The sequence below is a fragment of the Nothoprocta perdicaria genome, unplaced genomic scaffold (assembly GCF_003342845.1).
Source record: "Nothoprocta perdicaria isolate Ctin4 unplaced genomic scaffold, notPer1 scaffold_26, whole genome shotgun sequence".
NCBI classification, from domain to species: domain Eukaryota; kingdom Metazoa; phylum Chordata; class Aves; order Tinamiformes; family Tinamidae; genus Nothoprocta; species Nothoprocta perdicaria.
The window spans coordinates 3,380,190-3,392,958 of record NW_020455488.1 but is presented as its reverse complement, the minus strand read 5'-3'; the positions used below and the strand labels follow the sequence as shown (position 1 = coordinate 3,392,958).

The 12,769-nt window shown below is 48.0% G+C and overlaps 1 protein-coding gene across 1 annotated transcript in view; it reads right to left on the bottom strand.

Moving 5' to 3' along the window:
* The window catches only part of ALDH1A3 (aldehyde dehydrogenase 1 family member A3), a 33,050-nt gene extending 20,287 nt beyond the window's left edge, over positions 1-12,763 (bottom strand). The window contains exons 1-4 of the mRNA XM_026040567.1: positions 12,665-12,763; positions 9,393-9,497; positions 3,453-3,593; positions 762-891 (exon numbers count right to left, since the gene is read on the bottom strand). Of these exons, the coding sequence (XP_025896352.1) occupies positions 762-891; positions 3,453-3,593; positions 9,393-9,497; positions 12,665-12,763 (475 nt within the window). The remainder of the gene's footprint in view (positions 1-761; positions 892-3,452; positions 3,594-9,392; positions 9,498-12,664) is intronic.
* Positions 12,764-12,769: the final 6 nt, after the last annotated feature.

Below are 12,769 nucleotides of genomic sequence, written 5' to 3'. Positions count from 1 at the left end.
GGAAAGCCTAGTTGTAGGTGAGGCGAAGGCTTCTTCCCCCTATCACAGAAGGGCAGTGTGACTGCTCTGGCTATGAAATCTAAGAAAGGCAGTGAAAAACTTCCTCCAAGTGTTAAATACTTGAGAGGACCCCTCCTCACTCAGCACTTTAACTCCTGAGAGGGGTCAACATCTCAGCCCTTCTCTTTAATAAAAATTAACAAAAAGCCCTCCACTACTTTCTCAAAACATGTGTGGCCAGCACTGTCAGGGGTGACAAAGCATCAGTGAAGTTGGATGCACAAGYAGAGTCCATGACAACTCTTTGCCACACCCCCCATAGTGTCTCACAGGACATCATCAGCCCTGCAGCCTTCTTAAATTCCTCTCTAAATTCATCTCTAGATACCTCTGTCCCCACATTCTCGGGCATTTTAATCCATTTCAGCATTTCTTAATKCATGAATTCCCCTACAAAGTGTGTGTSTATGYGTGTGTTTTTTCCTATAGGAGTTAGTCTGAATTTAACATGATAGTTTTCTTAAAAAAAGTGATGAAGCAGCACATCCAATATTTTCCAGAGGTCTACCCTGACATCCACATTGTTCTATTGTTACCTTAAATCTTGAGCATATCTACTTAAAATGCATGCTAAGACAGAAAGGAAATGCAAGGTTATTTTGCAGGTTTTCAGGTCTTCCCCTATATTCTCTTCCACAAAACGTCCCTCCCACTCAATCTGATCCCATCCCAGCTCCAAGATCAAGTCAGAAGCAACTTACCCACTGGGATAGTTCTGCCCTGGATTTTATCAGCCCATCCAGCATAATATCGAAGCGTCTTTATACAGCCTTCCAGGTCAATGAAATAAGCCTGCAGAAAAGGTTTTCCTGTGTCCATTGTTTCCAAAGTCTGAAACACCAAATCACATGCATTGTCAGACACATCAACATTTTTTTCTGGAAAAAACTTTTAGACAAACTCCTCAAGTTTCTTTTGCCTTATGCTACAGCCATGGCCTTTCCTTCCTTCAGCTTATATTTAAGAAACAAATTAGTCAACACGAATAAAGCAGGGTGGAGATAACTAGYCTCAGCAACCTCGATACAAGCACAGGTTTTGTTCAGTGGTTGCAGTGAAACTGTGGCTTCTGGAARGCCTTGCAAGGTGGCTGTGGGTGGGACATGGGACAGCAGCCTGGGGCAGAGCAAGTGTCACAACTTTACTGCAACTGACCCTCCAACACAGATGTTCTGGATTCCAGATGGTGTCACTGAAATCAGTCTGACCCACTTTWGTTTGGAAATCTACTTTGCTTCCTGCTTCACAGTCTTAAAAGCAACCTCTGAAAAGCCTCTTTTGTCCACAGGATGATAGAAAACACATTTTTTTTTTAAGAATCAAAGGAAAGAAACCTTTGGGCTCTGATCTCTGCTTACACAAAGGCAATGGAGAAGTTGCTTCACTGAAGTTGCACTAATGTTGAGCTGCACTAAACGGAGTCTCGTTAGGGCCTGTGTCCTTCTTGCAGTTCTGGACATTAGCTCAGCAAGTGCTTTGTTCTCCACTCCGGTCATTAAATGCGATATTGGTGGAAATGGCCAGCACATCCATAAAGGAAGTACTATCCCTTGGTAGATTGAAACATCTTTGTTTACATATGAAGTCATACCCTGTCATCTTCCACAAACACCACGGTCCAAACAGCACTCGAACAGACATTCCCCTTGGAATGACTAGGATTATTATCCGCTATGAATGTCTGCTTAAGATGACTGATTTTTATAAGTCATTACTTAGCATGCAGCCAAGGCAGCTACGGCTGGTTTTCTGCAGTGAAAATAACAATGCCAAACAAGCCCTCCCAGATCAGAAGGACAACTGAAAGCTTGAGTGTCCTGGTTTATGGAAAAAAAGGAGGTCCCTTTGAAATCACACCAAGACATGGGCAGAAAATGAAGAGGGTTCACACACACACACACACACACACACACACTTTTTTCCCTGTTTTTTTTACAGGCCAGAACCTCAGACCTGGAGGTTGTTTCTGCCTTGCTGAAACCAGTCTGCCATGGGGTTCAGCAACCCTGTGCTGAGGGCAGAGACCCAGCCCAACATAATCATGCTAGTAAGGGCTCCAAAGCACATCTCACGTGGCTTAAAACCACCCATCTTAGTGCAACTTCAGCTCAGTAACATGTGTACAATAGCACTGCATGTCTTGAATGCCGTACACCTGAAGAGAAGCAGAGCAAAAGCACAGTGCTGAACTGGTGGTCAAATTGAGTACAGACAGAGAGCATCTCTAAGCTGAGATGCTAGGATTTGGGGGGAGATCTGGAGAGCTGCACAAGGCCCACAGAGTCTCAAGGCTTTTACCAGATCCTTCTCCCCTTGTTCTGTACCAGAAGGATTCCTTCCTCGGGACAGGAGGAAGCATCATGAGCCACAGGTTCCTCTATGCAGAACTCCAAGTTAACACAGCTTCATGGCTATAAAGAGATTTTCCTGAGTCAGTACACTCAGGAAAGGAACACACACTTCCCACTTACACACATTTTAAGTTTTGGATGACATCCAACAAGATTCTCTTTCCAGACCCCTTTTTAGGGGGGCTTACAAAGAAGTCAAACAGGCTTGTATCTTTGTAGTAAAGGAGGACCAAGTGAGGGGCTTTTATTTGTTTTTTGTAAGGTATGTGAATGCTTGCTAACCTGGGAGACAGATATGAATATTGACATCTGCTAAACCAAGAAAGAATGCTTATTGCTTTAAAAAATTAGCATTATTATTTTTAAAATCTTCAATTACTGAAGTTTTTGAGAAGAACTCAACTATTCCACAGTCATTTTCTAGGACCCCAAAATCATCCAGCAGAAAAAGGTAGACAAGACATAAGTTCTTTGGACTTTGGTCCAAAGGAGAAGAGAGAAGAAATGTAAGGGAAAGGCATCTAGTTCCAGAGAATATGTGATCAGTGCCAGGGCTCTAAACACAACAGAGAAAGTTTGGCTTGGGTCACTGTTGCAGTGTCCTCCATTCAGAGGAACAACTAGCTGTTTCTCACCCTAGACTCTCCAAAAACAGAAGGTCAAATCCCTTATTCCTATAAGACAAGAGGAAAAGAATTAGGTCAAATTTGAACTGCAGTTCTCTTTTGGAAACATTAAAACCTGTATAACAGGACACRGATAATAAAGTCCTGACTGACATGAGAAGTTCAGGAAGGATTTAGAGTTGGCCCTGTCCAACACCAAAGCCCATCTGGCCTTCCCAGCTCTACAAAGGACAGGAGGGGAACAGGCAGCCTAAGTCAGCAGKAGAAAGAGGAGCCCTTATTATGGGCTTCCCTCCTCTGTAGATACTGTAAAAGGAGCACAATGAGAAAGGGATGCAGCAAAACTGGAAGGATGGAGCTGGGTTATTGGCCAGCTGCTACTGGTTTATCATTATTCCCCAACCACGGTACTCACTGCAAGGATGACTCTGTCGCGCTCAAGAAGATCAGCCAGTTTGTGCAAGAGCCGCCCTCTGCTCAAGGCATCCATCTCTCTCCACGGAGATCCCCTCTGGAACGCCGCTTTTGCCGCTTCCACTGCATTATCCACATCAGGCTGCAGCAGCCACACAAACAAGAAAACACGGGGTTACAACAGAAGGAGCTGGACGGTGGCACAGAGACCTCAGAAAGCTGCTTCCTAGTGATGCTGTGGTGGCTAAACCTACCTGTCTGACAATTCCACATCCAGTTTGCTCCAGGATTTAGACCTAAGCTTGCAAGACCCCACATGCCTGGCCTAGCCTGATAAACAACCTTGAGGTCAGAGTGCCAACAGGGTCTTTCAAGGGGGATTTTATGCAACTGGTTTGTTTACAGAATAATCTAGAAACATGTTGCTGCCAATATGGCATGTAAATGACAAACTGGGGAAAAGGAGAAACAAGATCTCAGTGTCATTCGCATGAGAACTTCCCAAGTATGATAGACCCTTGGTCTGAAWGGATTGGCATCCTCTAAAAAAAAAATGTCGGATGGAAAGTCTCCCCAAAGAGAAATGGTGGTTTTGGCCAGGGGAACAATCCCATTTCTGACCGCTCTCTTCAGTCCCACCTTTTCCCAAGTGAACCCACATGAATAACAATGAGCACACTAAGAAAAGATCCCTCAGATCCTAGGTTGAGCTTCCAGAATATGTCTACCACTCAGGAAGGGCTTGCACATTGTTTGGGGTAGGGTAGAAGTGTTCCAACTGGAGGGGCTTAGTGTCACAGTGCCACACTCCTGTTYTCTCCCCGCTGTCTCACTGCACAAGGGACCAAATCTAACTCTATTTAAGTAGCTACGCAGGAGGCAGGGAGTTTCCTGGGGACAGCAGTGTGGGAAGAATGAGAAACTTCATGCATTTGCTCTGGCCACAGTAAGCCCCAGCAATATCCTTTCTCTCTCCTCCTCCCTCACCATATATATTGATTAAAAAGTGAAGTCAAGGACAAGCTCCCCAGCCAATGAAGTCAATAGGACTGCTGCCACCAACATGCATGAGGTCAGGACAGTACCCCAAGCATCTATATAAAGCATATTTGACTCTGGCTTTGGACAGGAACCTGCTCTGTGTAATGTCTGGCACAGCCCCTGCCTCCCTCCAGAGGATGGGGAGCTCTCTGCATCTCACCACAACTCAGGGGGGCTCAGGGGGATGGGAAAGGAAGGAGAGCTTCAGACTCGGATTGCTGCTCCTAGCACCTCACTAGCTCTTCTCACCATGTGAGAGTCTGGTCCAGTCCTTCTGGAACACACTCCCMACAGTGTGGGATGACTGCAAGGTGACCCCGCATTCTTCCAACAAGGCCTTGTTGGAAGGGGGGGGCATGTTCGGGGTGCTGATCCCGGAAAAAAAAAAAAGCTATAGGGAAACACACACTGCCTTCYTACACTGAGTCTCACAGAGAAAACTGCAAGTCATCACCCACTGAGGTGACACCTTTGGCTGCTTTTCAGGTAGATTACACAGCTTAACACCAGGCTGACGTGCACTGCTGAGAGAAGAACTCCACCCTTTCAGAAGGTCACTGGTGAGGAACCCATTCTAAGAAACTTGCGCTGTTGTGGGGGTGGTTAGAAGTGGCTCTGGTCAAGCAGGGGCAGCTGCAAGGCAGAGGCAGCAGAGCCTGTTGCACGTTCACATGCAGGTCCTGCTGCTGACAGGCAGGACGGCACCATGGTCCCTTGGCTGGACTCCATGCATGGTTTGCTCCAGGTGAGTTAAATTGGSTTTAAAATAACTGGCACCACTGACTGCCGGGCATTTACATCCTCTCCAAGCTGCATGCTAGATGGAAGCCTCAAGCTGCAAGGCAATGTTTTAAGTGAGAAAGCAGAGAAGGAATGAGAAGCACGTCAGGTTCAAAAMACATCTTTCCATGGCAGCAATTAATCAGCTTCTGCGATGAGGCAGAGAGCCACGGCGCACAGAGCCAGGTCTACAGAGCTGGGCTGCAGCCTGTGCCATGGGTAGAGTGGACTGAGTGCCCATGGCACTGCAGAGGCTCTGTGTGGGCAGTGGCAATGCAGTCACTTWTATTTATTCTTGTCCCTTTTCTTAGATACTGAGGGCACATACACACCATGGCTTGAGGACTGCAGTCATTAGCAGACTAGCAAAAACGCTTCCTCAAAACAGCCCCAGGAGCAACACCACCAAGTGAGAGCTTGTAAGCCAGCGCGCTCTTAATAGGCCTCAGAGCTCCAAGCAGCAACAACAAGGAAATTCTTAAGGAAGGCCGAAATGCCATTCTTAATCCATCCTGTTATGACTAGGCATTAGGGGAGTCTGACTGGTGTGTTCGTTACGGGGATGTTGCAATAGGTAGGCACAATGCGTGACAAAGACAGACTCCTAACTGTGACGGTGCCAAGGGCACACTGCAGTATGCAAAGCYACAAGGTCTGTGTGTCCGTGCACAGCTTTGAGCCATGCAGTACTGCTTATTACATAAAAAGCTCTGCTAAGGGAGTATTGAGATTGCAGAGTCGAGCACTGGAGCGCTGGGGAATGCCAGCAAGGCTCTACACCTACTGTGGGTGCCTGTGTTGTGATACRAGCCCCAGTTACACAACTGCATACCGTTTTTTCCTGAACAAACTCACACAGATTTTTGTTCTGAAGCACTTCCTCCACGTTCCTCCTCTACCATAAGCCTTATTCATCACTGCTCCACTTCCATCCTGCACTTTTCTCTCTTCTCCCTCAGCACCAAGCTGTAGGGCACATTGGAAACTACCACCCCACAGTCCCTGCACCTCACATAGGGAGAGCACCTGCAAAAAAGGTCTGCTTTGGCTCAGTGTAGATAATACAGCACCAGGAGACATGTGGGGATGAAGCATGTCCTGTAGAGACTGTCTTACAGGAATTCAATTGTTATTTCCTCTAAAAATTGCACCACACCCCGCCCCCTGCAAAGGCACTTTTCTCACAGGGCTCAGCAGKCAGGAGCAGAGCTCACCTGCTGCCCTGCAAGCTCTCACAAACTGGCTACGCTTTGCAGTGGTGAAACTTTGGTTCAGGCTTTGCAGCCAGCTACAAGCAGCATCCTAGCAGTGGAAAGTGCCCAAAAGCATCAGCTACAGCATTACCRGTCTGCTGGAGGGAGCAACATCCCCACATCCTCTTACCTCAGCCTGCCCTTGCACTATGAAAGGGGCAGGATGCCTGGGAACAAGACCCCCTTATAATGCTTCAAAGATCCTCGTGGGAGGGTGAACTGCTCAAACGCTGTGACAAAACCGCAGCTCTGCCCCGTGGGGACAAACCCGCTCTGCAGGACATGCCACAGCTGCAGCCCTGCTGCCCCGGCTCCGTGCAGCCAGCTGAGCCAGGCTGTCCTCCGGGCAGCCCCTCTCCCCTGCCCTTGCTGGCGAGCTGCTAGGGAACAGCCCATCTCCAAGTGYTGGCAACAGCTCAACTATTTTTGCCTTGACACAGTAACAGCAAGACAGGATGGAAGTTCTGCAGCTGCATCATTCACTGGGGGCAGAAATCTGATGAAGAAATTTATTCCTGACAGTCATCAGGCTCACCARCACTTGGATGCTCAGACCTTACCTGCAAGCCACTGAGCATCCAACTTTATATTCAGTGCTTCTTTCCCACCTGTGACTTCCCTTTATCATKTTAGGAGCATTCTGTCCGAAATTTGACTGCAGAGCAAACAAACTTTGCTCTATACTTTGAAGGACACTGGCCAAGTTTCAGAACCCAAGCAAAGTGTCCTCGCTGGGGCAGTAGCTGCCAGTTTCCCACCCCTCACACGCAGCCATGCCAAATGTCCCTGGCATGGCCGGGGAGGGGCAGGTTTCTTTGGGATCAGGAAAGCAGAGCGCTGCTGCCAGCTGGATGGATGGGAACCAAGCACCAGGACCTGCTGCCCCTCCTCTGGTAGGGACCAGCACGGCCAAACAGGAGACGAGATGCGGGAGAGCACCACCCAGCACAGCTCARCTCTTGCTGCAGTGACAGGGAGCTTCATCCCAAGGCACTGGAGGCAGATTTAGGATGGGAATGTTCCATCGGGACAATGGGAGTTTCAGGAGATTTGGCTCATCCAGAAAATAGTGGAACACAGACAAGTGTCACCAGTCAAACAGCTGGTTTGGGACACTTCTAACCCTCATTGAGGTCTTGGTCTAGCCCCACTYAGTCCCTCATACAAACCTATTTAGGTCAGAAAACAAAAATAAAAATGGCATCATGTAAAGAGGTGGAAGCAGCTTTGGGCACGAAGGTGCTATCATTTCTTTGCCTCCARTTATTCTACATACAAGTCAGGGTCCTGTGCTGTGCATCCACAGGCAGAGAGCTCACCGACCAGCTCCAAGGAAAGGTTTTCCAGTGACTCTCCTGCAAACCAGAAGCTGAAAGCTCCCATCACACTCAGGTAGGGACAAGTCTCGAGGAGTCGAGCTGCAATATTGGCTTTTTGGTTCTGCATAACAATTTTCCTTAACTAAGTCATTAAGAGGCAGGCTCAAAATACTCATGTAATGCTCAGTAACTGCTTGAGGACACACTTAGGTCGGGAACCATACGAGAGTCATGGTTTCTGCCTAGCAAAATACAATTGCATCAGAGTTAACCTTAACTCCACCGTTTACATGCCACTGCAATTAAACACAATTATGCATCCTATCCAGTTAATATAATGGAATTACACATAATGTTAGGTTCTGCCCCCAACTACAATTACCCTAGGGATGAAACAATCTATCGTGGCACTGTGTCTCCAAGGAGGCTACTTCTAGTGCCATCCAAGAAGAACTGCTACCTTAGGTGCCATGTGCAGGAAGGCTGGGGCCTCGTTATAGCCAGGCACCTCTGCTCTCCTCTCCAGAGGGTCAGGTTCTGCTCACTGATAGGACAGCACTGACAGGATAACACAGAAAACACTTGGCCCCAGCTCAGACAGCATCACTTCTACTAGCAAAGGATCCTCAAGGAAGCTACACAGCTAGAAGCCAGGCATCCAGTCCCAAAAGTCAAGCTTAGATACCAGTAGAGCTAGCACAGGCCAGGCAGAAGTGTCCCACACTTGCATTCCACCCACAGCAGTGAGCAGCTAAAGCCTTGGTATGACAGGAAAGCCATGAATCACCTTCCTGTGACATGCTACAGAAAACAAACTCTTAGACCAGCTCTTCCCTCTACAGCAGCCCCAACTGTCAGRAGCCAGTTTGGGCAGAGTGTCACATCTAACTGCTTTTCCCCTCCAGCAGGTACCAAGCTCAAGCAGTTATGCACCAGACTACAGTGCTCCAAGGCCAGGAGACCAGTAATGTTCTTGAGATCCTAGGTTTCTTGTTCATTTTTTTTTTTCTTAAAAATATATAAAAACATGACAACTGTCAGGTTATGTGTAGGAGACCAGCCCCCATGATACCAGCTGAAGGAATAGCACCAGAAGGGAGAGCTAACAGAAGGCAGACCCATTTGCGTGGCTGGACTTAAATTCTCCGCAGCACTCAGACTAAGAGAAAGATGAGTTCAGTGCATCTGACTGCTGTGCAGCTTGTAGATAGACCACTCCTAACACGAGACCCAAGTTCTGTCAGAGATGCTCACTTAGTAGCTACATCTTTGCAGTTTTTAAGCATACGGTGATGCTGAACCTCATTCCTCCAGCCATGTTCAGAGGGGTTTCCTGTGTTGATCTGCAAGGGAACATGACTCTGCTGAGCTGATCAGCACTGATCCCACCCAACCTGTGTCACCCTCAATCAACACATTTAGTGTTTCAGGCCTCCTGCTCACAGTCTGGCCGTAAGCCATCAAAACGTTCACAGAAGAACTGGCTTTTAACTAAGCGAGGAGATCCCTTGGAAGTTGTCTTTTGCCCGTCTCCCCAGCAATTCTTACCTTGTCTCCTTCCTCGATATCACAAATTTTCTCCAGCGTTGAGGGGTTATAGGTGGGGAACTTCTTTCCACTTGTGGAGTCATGCCACTCATTGTTAATAAATATCTAAATAGAGAGCAATAGGGGGAAGAAAAAAAGAAAATACTGGTGCAGGCAAAAAGAAAAAAAAATCAAGTATTCCTCAAAGGTCTTAATTGTTCCTTATTTGCTCCATCTACTGATGGTAAAGCCAAGCACTCTGAGGCTCAGCAACACAGATAGCAAACAGCCTAACCCAAGACAGAACAGACCAACAGAACTGTCCATTCAGTCAGTTTTAAGAAAACGATAGAGAATGGAACCCACACAGTGTAACACCATAACCTAGCAATGAGAAACAGACAATTTTCAAATATATCTTCATAGGAACAAGCAGGAGACAGCAAGAGAAGCCCATGCGGGCCAGGCAAAAGGAGCCCCTTGCTACAGGCTCCTAAGGGGATGTCGGTGCACAGTGTTAGTTGGTCGGTTGTACCCTGCCCTGGGCTACTTCCACGACGGGGCCCTCGGCACTGACTAGTGGATGGCAAGGGCAGGCTCAGCTCTAGCCCAGCGCGCCCGTCACGGGCGACATGGAGCCTCCCACGTCACTTGGAGTCCGCTGTGACAAGATTTAAGTGTTTCAAAATATTGCCTTTCCAGAGCAAGAACAAACAGTCCCAGCGTTGCGTAACTGAAAACGCATTAAATTCTAGAGGGTTGTTACTCCCTGTAAACAGAACACGAATACCTATATACAAATAATTGATTCAACATGCAGCTTATCCACACTGATCTAACTTGGCAGTGTTAAGTTTTATAAATAAAGATACTTTAAATAAGATTAGATAAAACAATTTTTATTAGTACCCCATTCGCATCTGTAAGTTAGTACTTTTACTTGGAAGGCTTCCATGTTTGCAATCTTGTTTATGAGTCTCTACACACTACAAGGAGATTAAAGTTGCATCCCTTAAATCTAGAATTCCCACTGCTTTGGGTCATAGTTTTCTTTCTTCGGGGGAGGTTTTTCCCCTGCCTATTTCTGCAAAAGCATCCAAGATAAAAATGCAGCATCTGTTCCAGTTACATGCCCACCTGCTTTGGTCAGGCCCAGCAGAAAGAAAATTCAGTGTGACAAATTGTAAAATGAAGTCACAAGAAAATTCAGAACATTGGGAATATTAAATAACTTGACAGTAATACTCCCCAACTACTTATTCCCAAACTTTTCCAACTGCTGCATTTTAATCACACAGAAAGAAAACAGTACATTTTCATTTGTAATAGAAGAGCAATCTAGAATTAAGAAAGTCACATTACAAATGCAAGAGCTAACATGGACTGTAAAATTACAGGGTTAGATATATACTTACAGACTAAGGATTGGGGGGATACTTTTTTTCTCAGTACCTGTATTAAACATTAATAAATACAGGGGGTTGAGGTAGGATGGTAATGTCCCTATGAAAAGGGCTGGACTACACAAATGGTGGGATGCGACCGTTTTGAACACCAAACAAACAGGCATGAGTCTGGGAATCACGTTTCTGAGCTTAAGCGTGCAGTATGGGCTGTAAAAAAATAATTTTTTTTTTAAATAAAAAGCACACAATCAGAATAGCTTGTTGGCTACCCATGAGATGTCCAGAACACAGGACATGAGACAGTGGACAGTCACTTCCAACACACATCATCCCACAAGCATCAAGCTGCACTGTAAGAAAGACCTGCTTGAAGTTGCTGGAAGTCTTCCCTCCTTCTCCCCCAGAGCAGCAACTCGGAGGATGGAAGAGATCTCCACAACACAGAGGAAAACCCACCGTCAGCTGCRCACATCTGGTGAAGCTCAGGGCTCGCAGAAAAACCCTCACAGCTTTACGAAAACTGACTGCTGCTCCTTATTCCCTCCGAWGCACTGGGAGCATCAGATCAGATGTCAAACTCACACTTGCAATTAACACTGGTCTCCACTTCTAAACAACTATCGAGATACTTTCAGTGCACAGTCTCTGGCTAAACTCCGGAGAATTTATTAAAAAAAAAAGAGCATGTTTTAACACACACAGGGCCGCAGGATCACATCCCAAAGGAGTATTTAAAAATGTTCGCAACAATAAAAATAACACAAAACAGAACGCGTGGATGGTTGGGAGCTCCGGGCCGGCCGCGTCCGTGTGGGACGCGGGAAGGGAGCCATTAGCGCTGCCTTGCGCCATTCCGCGCTCCGCAGCGGCCAGCGCAACTCGCTGATAAGCGGCAAGTTTCTCTCTTAAAACAAAAAAAATAAACGAGTAAATCGGGATGTTTAAACAACTTAGCGGGGCTGGACTAGATTCTTCATCAGTTTGGGTTTTTCAGGTGGATAATTCCAATCAACACCACGCTGGAGCGGCTATCCCCGTTTACTCCTTCCCGCTGCAAGCGGAGGGAGTTCAAGGTCTGCACCTTTTTAGGCRCAAACCCAGTATTTACCAGGCTCCCTCCCGCCCTTTGGGCCCGGCTACACAGCTCAAACCGGGGCAATCGGGGCATACCAAGCCGGTGTGTTCCCCGTGCACCCGCCGGGCTCTCATGGCGGGCCGGCGGCGCCCGGCTCCGCGCCGTGGCCGGTGCCACAGGACGCGTTGGGGCTCTCAGCAGGGCCCAGGAGCCGCTGTTCRCCCAGCTCCTCGCTCCGCGGAGAGGCCGCGAGCGGCTCCGTCATGGCGRGGGACGATGACGGACAGGCCTCAGCACGGCCAGGCACCGTCCTCCCCGGCGGCAGGGCGCCATCCCGCCTCAGCGCCGCGGAGCTGGAGCAAGCAGCCGGACAAAACCCCTCGGAGCAGCCCAGCCTGGCGGGAACCACAGGGCCCCTCCATGGAGCAGCATCACCCAGAGCCCATCACATCACGCCCAGTGCACACCCAGGTGGGCTGCATGGGGGCACGAGGGGAGCAGCACCATGCAGACCCATGGGGGATCATGGCTAGGGGCATAAAGCTCCTTTTTACCCCAATCCTTAAGAACTGGTTTGATTTCTTGGGCAGCTCCCATGGAGGTGACACCACCATCTATGTGGTTTAAGGACTAATGCTCCCTTTCTAGCCCTATGAATTTGTATTCAGAAGTGCGGGGGAAAAAAAGGAGCCATAATAACTTTTTTTTTTTTAAAAAAAGTGATTTTTAGATTTTAAAAAGAAGTGTCACCTGCAGCACGCACTCATCACGACAGCAGCCACCCACCTCCCCTKGCTGCCCATCCCGCTCACCTTGGTGTACGCCACCTCCAGGCCGCGCAGGGGCCGCGGCAGCGGCGGCGCCTTCCTCTCGGGCTGCCCGTTCTCCACGGCGCCGTTGAGCGCGGCCATGGCCGG